This window comes from Trifolium pratense, linkage group LG5 (assembly GCF_020283565.1).
Source record: "Trifolium pratense cultivar HEN17-A07 linkage group LG5, ARS_RC_1.1, whole genome shotgun sequence".
Lineage (NCBI taxonomy): Eukaryota > Viridiplantae > Streptophyta > Magnoliopsida > Fabales > Fabaceae > Trifolium > Trifolium pratense.
Window position 1 is genome coordinate 12,193,333 of NC_060063.1, and position 9,954 is coordinate 12,203,286.

At 30.6% G+C, this 9,954-nt stretch overlaps 1 protein-coding gene across 1 annotated transcript; it reads right to left on the minus strand.

Annotated features, from left to right (window-relative positions):
* Window positions 1-3,922: 3,922 nt before the first annotated feature.
* On the minus strand, window positions 3,923-8,854 carry LOC123886054 (putative serine/threonine-protein kinase). The gene is made up of 7 exons (XM_045935393.1): window positions 8,836-8,854; window positions 8,531-8,716; window positions 6,303-6,433; window positions 5,633-5,846; window positions 5,245-5,476; window positions 4,851-5,001; window positions 3,923-4,215 (listed from the first exon to the last, which is right to left on the minus strand). The coding sequence occupies exons 1-7, from the start codon at window positions 8,852-8,854 to the stop codon at window positions 3,934-3,936; spliced, it is 1,215 nt and encodes a 404-aa protein (XP_045791349.1). The 3' UTR covers window positions 3,923-3,933.
* Window positions 8,855-9,954: the final 1,100 nt, after the last annotated feature.

Genomic DNA, 9,954 nt, shown 5'->3' on the forward strand with positions numbered 1-9,954 from the left:
GAGGCTCGAGGAGCAGATGATCAATGAAAAGAGATTGTCCTTATCGAAAGATAGTTCTGGCTTAACTGATGATGATCGTCATCCATCTCCACCGGAACGCTATGAGACATGGACGAGAGCACGACAAAAGAAAGGGGGAGAATTCACATCCGAGCCTGTAAAAAAAGTTGCTGAGAAAATTGTAAGTAACATTATAATCATGCTTTTGCTTCAAGTAACACAATTATTTACTATATTGTGACTTTGTTTGTGCATGTTGTAGGAGAAAATTGTTGAAGACTCAAAAAAGGGTGACTTTGTTCCAACGAGACGTCACGATGTCCTAACAGAAGCCATTGGAACACCTGAGCATGGTGGTAGTGTTCGTGGTGTTGGAAAAAAACATAACATTACCACTTACTGGGGAAGATCAAAGGTTTCACGTCAAAGTCAAGGTATAGATGTCAAAGAGCAACTAGCAGCATTTAAAGCAGATTTGGAAGCTAAGTTTGAGGAAAAGTTGGCGCAAGAGCGTAAGATGATGCAAGATTCTCTTATGGAGACACTAAAGTCCATGGGTTTATCCCAAACCTCTGATACAAATAATAGAGTCATGGTACCTGAAGCGCAAACTGAACAACTTGTTGTCACCGGAAGCGCAAAAGGGAGTTGTTCTCCTGCACCGGTCAAGATGCAAAATGAACTCAAGGAGGTTGTTGTCACTGAAAGCGCAAAAGGAAGTCGTTCTCCTGCACCGGTAGCAGAGGCTCAAGATAACATGGACGATGTTCAGAAATTGTTAATCATGGTTCTGAAAAGGGGTGATGATCATTTGAATGTAGAATTAATTCATTGTTCAATGTGTACTAATTTTCTCATGTCTTGCAAGTGTATAAGAGAGTTGTTGGTGGGTTTTATTTGGCTCGACATGAGTACTCTAAGTGTTTGGTGCTCGTAAGTGTACTTTCTTATTTACTACTATCTCAATATCTGTTAATATGTTATATATCTCTCCTAACTTTAAAATTATATTCAGGTACATTCATCGTTTATGCATTGAAAACAACACCACAAATGTATATGGAATTTTGGAACCAACTTTTCTGAACATTGTTGGTGATGCTGGGAAAAAAAGTGATCAGAGAATATCTCAAAGTAAATGCAAGAAATACATCCAGCATAAGTTACAAAATGAAAAGAAAGAGTGTCAATTATTACCATTTAACCATGCGTAAGTTTGTATGAATTTGTGTATTTTTTTAATACTTATTTATTTTTTATAACTCATAGTTATTAACAATATAATACTGTTCTTCCACGCACGCGTACAGAGGACATTGGCAGTTGATAATACTTTGTCCAAAGATAAATACCGTGGTTGTTATTTGTTCACTACATTGGAAACTTAATCCAATAATGGAGAAAATTGTTTCAAGGTAATTAAGTTTATACTTTAGGGGTTTTGGTTATATACTATAAACATAAATTATTACAAATTTTATATGATTTTATGCGGCTTTTTTTTCTTATGAATTAGTGTTTTTACGGTTGATCAAATGGCGAATGGCAATAGAAAGAACAATACCGTATGGCTTTATCCACAAGTAAGTGTGGTATTCTAACTTTATATATATTTACTTTTTTGATAAGTAAGTGTGGTATTTTTTGATCAAATGTTACTATATATAATTTGTAGGCGAGGAAACAATATAATTCAAATGACTGTGGATACTATGTAATGAAAAATATGTTGGACATTGTCACTGCTAAGATAACTGATTCTTGGATGGAGGTAATAATTTTTATTTTTTATACATCAATAATTTTTTATAACCGAGTCAAGAATAGTTTTATATTATTATTTACTTATTGTAGGTATTTAATGACCCAAAAGAGTTAACAGTTGAGGAGATGTATGAATTGCGATTACGTTGGTCAACATATTTTTTGGAGTTATTGGAGGGTTAAGATTTATCTGGTGAGTTATAGAATAGTTAATTATTTGAACTTTGTTTTTGCAAATTGGTCTATTCAATACATTGCAGCAATTTTAGTTTACACTTGTTTATTTGAACTTTGTTTCTGTCAAATTTGAGATTCTGCAGGGTGATGAATTGGTTATTAGCTTTAGTTTGAGTCTTGGAAGCAGATCAGGTGATGGAATTGGTATTTTGGCTCGGATGTGCATCTCACTGTTTTGGACTGTTTATTTTGGACTATTTTAGGATGGTTTTATGAAGGAATTGGTATTAGAATTGGTATTTTTGTGATGGAATTGGTATTTTATGAAGGATTGGTATTTTAGAATTGGTATTTTAGGAATTGGTATTTTAGGATTGGTATTTTAGGAATTGGTATTTTAGGACTGTTTATCAGGTGATGGAATTGGTATTTTAGGATGTGCATACTGTTCTAGAGTTTTGATTTTTCATATTAATATGCAGGCACAGGAATTGGTATTTTGGCTCGGATGTGCATCTCACTGTTTTGGACTGTTTATTTTGGACTATTTTAGGATGGTTTTATGAAGGAATTGGTATTAGAATTGGTATTTTTGTGATGGAATTGGTATTTTATGAAGGATTGGTATTTTAGAATTGGTATTTTAGGAATTGGTATTTTAGGATTGGTATTTTAGGAATTGATATTTTAGGACTGTTTATCAGGTGATGGAATTGGTATTTTAGGATGTGCATAAATCCCCTTTCTGCACTAGTGATACTGTTCTAGAGTTTTGATTTTTCATATTAATATGCAGGCACAGGAAGCTACAAAAAAACGAAAAAAAAAAAAAAAAAAAAACTAACATACCACTACTGATATTTATAACAATCAGTAGTGAAAACTAACATACCACTACGGGTATTTGTAATTACCCGTAGTGGAATCCTCAATTCTAAAAAAAAAAATGGAATAGCATACATACCACTACCGGTATTTACAAATACCGGTAGTGGAATCCCAGATTCTAAAAAAAAAAAAAATGAAAACCATACATACCACTACCGGTATTTGTAAATACCGGTAGTGGAATCCCAGACTCTAAAAAAAAAAAATGAAAACTATACATACCACTACCGGTATTTACAAATACCGGTAGTGGAATCCCAGACTCTAAAAAAAAAAAATGAAAACCATACATACCACTACGGATATTGAAAATACCCGTAGTGGAATCTCATACATACCACTACCGGTATTTGTAAAAACCGTCGTGGAATCCTCATAAATTTAATTAATAATACAGTAGAAACCTGACATACCACGACGGGTATAAAAAGACCCGTCGTGGAAAGTATTGACTTACAACGACGAGTGTGTTTACTACCGGCCGCGGCCAGTAGTGGAATCCCTATTTGGCCGGTAGTGGAATCCCCTTTCTGCACTAGTGTATGGTTTCTTTATTGATTTTATAAATTATGGATGTTTGAAGTTTTAAATGGTAGTTTTATTTTTTGGTTACTTTGTTGGTTTTATATTTTGATTTTTATGTTGTAACTAATTCAAATTTTCGAAACTTAAGGGACCAACTTCAAATGTTTAAAATATAAAACACCAACTTGAAACTTTAATTTTGCTTATAAAAAAAAACTAACTTGAAACTTTGAAAACGTAAACTTAAAATAAATATAAAGGGTCGAATGTACAATAAAATTTATATTTACTTGAGACGTCAATAATAGTTTTATAAGCTCATATACATTGTTGGAATCCTGTTAGACACAAAATAGTAATTTGTCCCAACAACATCAGTGTTTTGTGTCTATCGATCTGCAAATGAAACTCTCTATTTCTTTTAAAAAATGAAGAAGATCTTAAAAATATAGGAGTTAAGATCCTCTTCATATAAACCATGTATATATACAAACTAGAAGCAAATGAAATATTTACTTTATTGTAGTCTTTAAAACTCTTAATTTTTCTATTTCACTTCTTTATTTGAAATAAATTTAATCAATGGTTTGGCAAAGATGGTCCTTCAAAAGAATGTTCATCTTCATCCTTTTTGGGCCTTCGATCAAGGAAAGCTGGTCTCATTGGTGTTGTAACCATTTCAATTTTGAATGTTAACAATGCTACAATTTCTGACATGGGTGGTCTCAAATGTGCATGAGGTTGAAGGCATAAGAGAGCTACATGGATTGCTTGCAAAACATCCTTTTCTACGAATCCATCTTTTCTCAGCTTTGGATCCACAAGGTCCAATAAATTTGATTTCTCGTACAATTTCCATGCCTATATATAATCATATGAAGATTCATTATAAAAACTACGGAGATACATACAATTTTTTTAAAAAAAAAAACACACACACACGAACTGGGGTTATGTACAATCGGACAATAATGACTGCAGTGCAGTCGACCCAATAATCACCGTCAGATTAAGATCAGACGATATAAAATTTAAGCTCAAAAGTTTTGATGGACTAAAATTAATTTTTCTACATATTCTAGGGACCAATTTTCATATGAATTTTTTTGCAGGAATTAAAAAAAAATAACAAAGAATAAAAGTTAAAAAACCTGATATATTTGCAGGAACTAAAATAAAAATAAAATTTGTAAGAGTAAAATAAATATTTAAAGAGATTAAAAACAACATGCTTGGTTTTGGACGTGGGTCTATGGACGTATTTTTTAAAAGGATCGGATTGGTTTATGTCATTTTATACTTACAACAGATAAATTTATCAAACATTTTAATTTTATTCTATTAATTTTTCAGCTATCAGCTAGCTTATAACCTAATTTTACAAAACAGATCCTTAGTGTTTAAGATGCATGTGCTCCAATGTAGGTTTTTAATACACATAGCACTTTATAATCAAGAATTCATTATTTCAATATAATTAAGAATTCAAAACTTACGTATTCAGGAAGATACTGCATTTCTGGTGGTAAAGTATGATCTGTGTTTTTCCTGCAACAAATAATTTCAAGAAGTAGAACTCCAAAACTATATATATCTGCCTTTATTGACAATTCTCCTCTAATAGCATATTCAGGAGCTGTATAGCCTCTGGAAAGAAAAAAAAAAAAATTATTCATAATCAATTGTAAACATGTAGCAAACAAATGATTAATTGCTTGCTTTGAAATGAACTTCATATAGCAATTATAAAAAAAAACTTCAATAATGTCTATAATATGCATTCTTTTTGTTTAGGCTCACGCGCACACATATGTGTGCGTTTACAGTATGTGTACACATACTGTAAACACACACACACGAGTGTAAACTTTGTTAAGATAGAAGACATACAATGTTCCTGCAAATTGTGTACTAAGATAAACTTGATCTTCGGGGAAAAACCTCGCTAGTCCAAAATCTCCAATCCTTGGTAAAAATTTGTCATCAAGAAGAATGTTGCTTGCTTTGATATCTCGATGAACAATTCTTAAGTGTGAGTCTTCATGAAGGTATTGAAGTCCTCGCGCTACTCCAAGTATAATTTGGAACCTAGTGCTCCAATTTAGAAATCGAACATCGTTTCCTATAATAAATAAGTAAACGATGGATCTTAACCAAAAATTAATCGTAGTTTAAAAAATTTAGTTAATCTAAAATTAGTCAATGAATGAATGAATTTTAGCATGTACATATTAAAAAAAAAAAAAAAAAAAAAAAAAATTAAAGAAGGGATACAAACCATATATGAAGAGATCCAAACTTCGATTCTTCATGTATTCATAAACAAGTAATCTTTGAGGTCCATCTATACAACTTCCAAGAAGTTGAACCAAATTTTTGTGCTGCATACTTGTGATCAATTTCACCTCAGCCAAAAATTCTTTTTCTCCTTGTTGGGATTTGTTAAGTGATAATGCCTTAACAGCAATCATCCTTCCATCTTCCAACTTTCCCTATTAGATCGCCGATTGTTGTTATAGTTTAGTTTATTTTGGCTTAAATGAAGTTTTACCCCTCTATTTTGAAAAAAATCGGAATTTTATCCCTTCTATTTCACTAAAACGGTAATTAATCTCTCTATGTAACTCCAAATTTAGTGGAGTTTGATTCAGTGGAAAGCTAACTCGATTACGATCATTTTGGTACCAGTTTGGTGAATTATTGATCAAAATTGAGTCATGTACAAAGCTTTGAAGTTGAGGCTCAAAAGCAAACTGATACCAAAATGACCGTAATCGAGTTAGCTTTTCACAGAATCAAACTCCACTAAATTTGGAGTTACAGATAGAGATTAATTACCGTTTTAGTGAAATAGGGTGGTAAAATTCTGATTTTTTCAAAATAGAGGGGTAAAACTACATTTAAGCCATTTATTTTTATATGAGTGTGATCAAATCGAGTAAATATACCTGATAGACAGGACCAAATCCACCACTTCCAAGAAGATTACCATGAACAAAGTTATTAGTTGCCTTCCTCAATGTTTGGTAGTCAAAGTAGCTAATTGATCGAAGGCTCCTACTAAAAAACTCCATGGACCCTATGTAATATGAACATTTCACTAGGGTGAACAAGATGGATATTGAAATGAGTAGTTATAAGTAACTCTAATTTTTATGCAATATGTTCTTAATTTTATAAATATTTTTACGGATAATTGTAAAAAAAAGAGAGTAACATTATTGTAAAAAAATATTAAGCCGACAATATTTTGTATTTAAACATAAAATTTTCTTATTTGACTCAAACTCTTGAAAATAACAACATTGTCATATTATTCTAATTAATAAAATCGTGATTAATATTTAAAAATAAACATTCCAATCTTTTGAAAATAAATCAATTAATAGAAGTATGTTCATAATCGGAAGATTCAGATAACCTGAAATCACCCTGACCCGTTTCAACCCGATGCCTAAAACTATTAGATAGAAACGGGTTTTCGAGTTGAGTTAGGTCCTGCACACCCCTACATTTCATTAGAGTAATATACTCACTAACACGCTTTTCGAAATTAATGTGCTATTTAAGTCTAAAAAAATTAATGTGCTATGTAGAACTGGCGGGATCAATATGATTAATCGAATGAGCAATGTTGGCGAGAAAATCTATCCTTGTTATTTCGTATGAGCAATGTTGTTTTTTGTTTTGTTTTGAAGAACAAGAAGAATTATTCTATATGTCCTTTAATTGTTCTTTTTCTCAAAAGTTATGGAAGAAGATTTTTGATGGATAGAAACATTTTTCCTCTCTTGGAGCCTTGTTGATCATGTTATTTGGTTGACAACCACTTGGTGTATATGGCGTGCACACAATAATGTGTTATTTAGAGGAGAAACTATTGATTGGAAAACCATAGAAAATAAGATTATTTATATTTCATGGTTTTGGTTTATAGGTAAAATATAGCTAGTAAGTCATCCTGTGTATTTTCAGATTGGTGTAAGGATCCATTAAAATGCATTATTAGCATGTAATGGTTCCTCTATGAATTATAAGGGTTAAGTACACATTGTACTCTTTATAATTCAAATTTTTGCTTATAAAAAAAAAACCAAATGAGTGATATAGAAAATAAATTCTTAGAATGAGTGTTAATATAATTTATTTCTTTTAAAATTATATAACTTTAATTTTAGTTTCTAAGTAGTTTTAGTTCAAACTTAATCTCTCAATTAGTTATTTAAGCATGATTTCTTTTTATCATGTTATAGGTAATTTTTATATTTACTTTTTTTCAAGCGCATGAGTTAAAAATCAAACCTTCTGATCATATATTAATTTAAGAAATCAAAATTCTTTATCACTTGAACAATTCAATATTGATGGCTTAATTGGTTTTAGTCCCTCAAAATAATAGTTGGGGGAATAATGATCAAAACTACTAGAAAATTATGACACAAGGTATTCATAGAAGACCCATTTGAATTGACTTATTTTTGAACTTTTCTAATATAATTTATGTAAATAAATAACTTTTTATGTATTAATTATAAATTTGTCAATATAGTTTATGAAAACACAACTTATGAATATACTAATTTTTGTTAGTGAAAATTTATAAATTAACAAAAAAAAATTATTTATTTGTATAAACTATTTTTTATACATTTAAAAATAAGACAATTCAAATGGGTCCTAAATCCATTACCTGATGATTGTTGTGTGGATGGAAATATCTTCTTCATCATCTCCGTTGGTCCAACTATTTTCTCAAAAAACAAATGAGTTATTTAATTATATAATAATAATAATAATAATAATTAATAAGCATATACTCTTATAAATATAAAAAAAAGAAGCATATACTGTATATCTTTAAAATAAAACAAATTAAATTAATTAAGAGAAGTGTTTTGTTTTTGTTTTTTTTTTTTTTTCACAACCAGTATCTGGTTCACTGGACCGTAATTTGGTTCGGAGTCGATTCTGGCATCAAGTGGTTTCAGCCATCTCCCGATTGTAGTTGCGGGGAATCGAACTGTGAACATTCCTATCAAATTCAGCATCAATCACCACTGAACCAACTAACGATTGACAGAGAATCATTTTTTTTTTTCTTTCTTAAGGAAAACTAAGAGAAGTTGTAAACAGAATATTATGATGATAATTTAATTTTCTCAATGATAGTACGTACCTTCATGCGGAACCGTGTTTCTCATTGGCTTTGTTGGTCGTTTAATATGCTTTCTAAATACAATCCAAAGAATCAATAATAATATGGTGACAACTACTAACCCTCCAAGGACAAAGAACATTGTTTCACGTTTGTGCTCACTTGACTTTATTTTTGACTCATTGTTAGAGGGTAAAGAAGTTTCCCCTGCAATGGTTCGCAAAATCTAAAATATCATGTACTCAATCGTGCAAGTAGTAAAAATAAAATGGTAAGAGTAAGATCTAGATTATGTGCAACTAAATCAGCATGCAATCATTTCATACAGTCAAGATCTGTGACCATCTGATTGAGATCTGATAGTCTAGATTTTATTCTCTGAATTTATATTAAATATATATTAAAAAATTGTATTAAGATATAAAATGTCTAATCTTGATCGGACGATACTGAATATCTAATTGCACATTAACTACAACAAACTTGACTGCATCTAATCCGTGACTAAAATTTAGGCCGATCCAAACTAGTATGTCGCTTAGGTGGTTGTTGGTAGATTGGGTCGTGAGTCAGTCTAGAACAAAGCTATATAAGGCTATTTTCATGAATCTTTAGCAATATCAAAGATGGCAAAACAATACGAACCATAATTTGAATCATGGTTTTATGTAGTTCATTTTTTATTTTTTTGTCAATGAATCGATCATATTGCACAAGTATATGTGTAGTGTAGTATATATCTAAATAAAATATATATATATATATAGCTAAATGTGTGTATTATATGTACGATGTTATAAAATTGAAAAATATTCCCTATATAATTATGCACTCAAAATTGAATGGTGATCATAATATATTCCATGAATTTGCAATCGTTAAAAACAAAATAAAAAATGAAATAAAATTAGAGTGACAAAGTTTAGATGGAAATTTAGAACCTTGAAGTACTCGGAGAGGCATAATTTGGGAGGAAAGTGAGCTCAACCAATCTAATTATTTTCTAGCAAGATTTTGTAATTCTTTGGAAATGTTTTCTTATTTCTATCTATGTTGGGGAATAGAAAGAAGAAAAAAAAAGGGAGAAGTATTCTAAGTTTGTTCCATAGAATTGAACGAAACAAGGATATATTGTCGGCCTCATAGAGTTGAAAGACACATGTGGTTGAATACAAAAATCCAAACATATCTTGTACTATTTTGTTGCATATGAAAGTACAATATTTTGTGAGGAAGAACCAAATTGGATCTTCTCCTTTGGAAAATTGCCACATCCTGCCCTATAACTCTCTTTTTCTCTTAAAACTTTAAATAAGAGTATCAATTATGCATTTAAGTTTTTTTTTTTTTTTTTACAATAAGAAACTCAATGCATTTCATCAATCAAATAATTATCAATACTGTGAGGAATTGACTCAAAAACACAGCGACTAAGTATGAAATAT

Bases quoted from the DNA above. Each gene is read 5' to 3' on its own strand.
- LOC123886054 (XM_045935393.1), bottom strand. The intron at 5,847-6,302 runs GTATATTTACTC...GCGATCTAATAG, and splicing joins GATTTGGTCCTGTCTATCAG to GGAAAGTTGGAAGATGGAAG. The intron at 5,477-5,632 runs GTTTGTATCCCT...TATTTATTATAG, and splicing joins TTTGGATCTCTTCATATATG to GAAACGATGTTCGATTTCTA.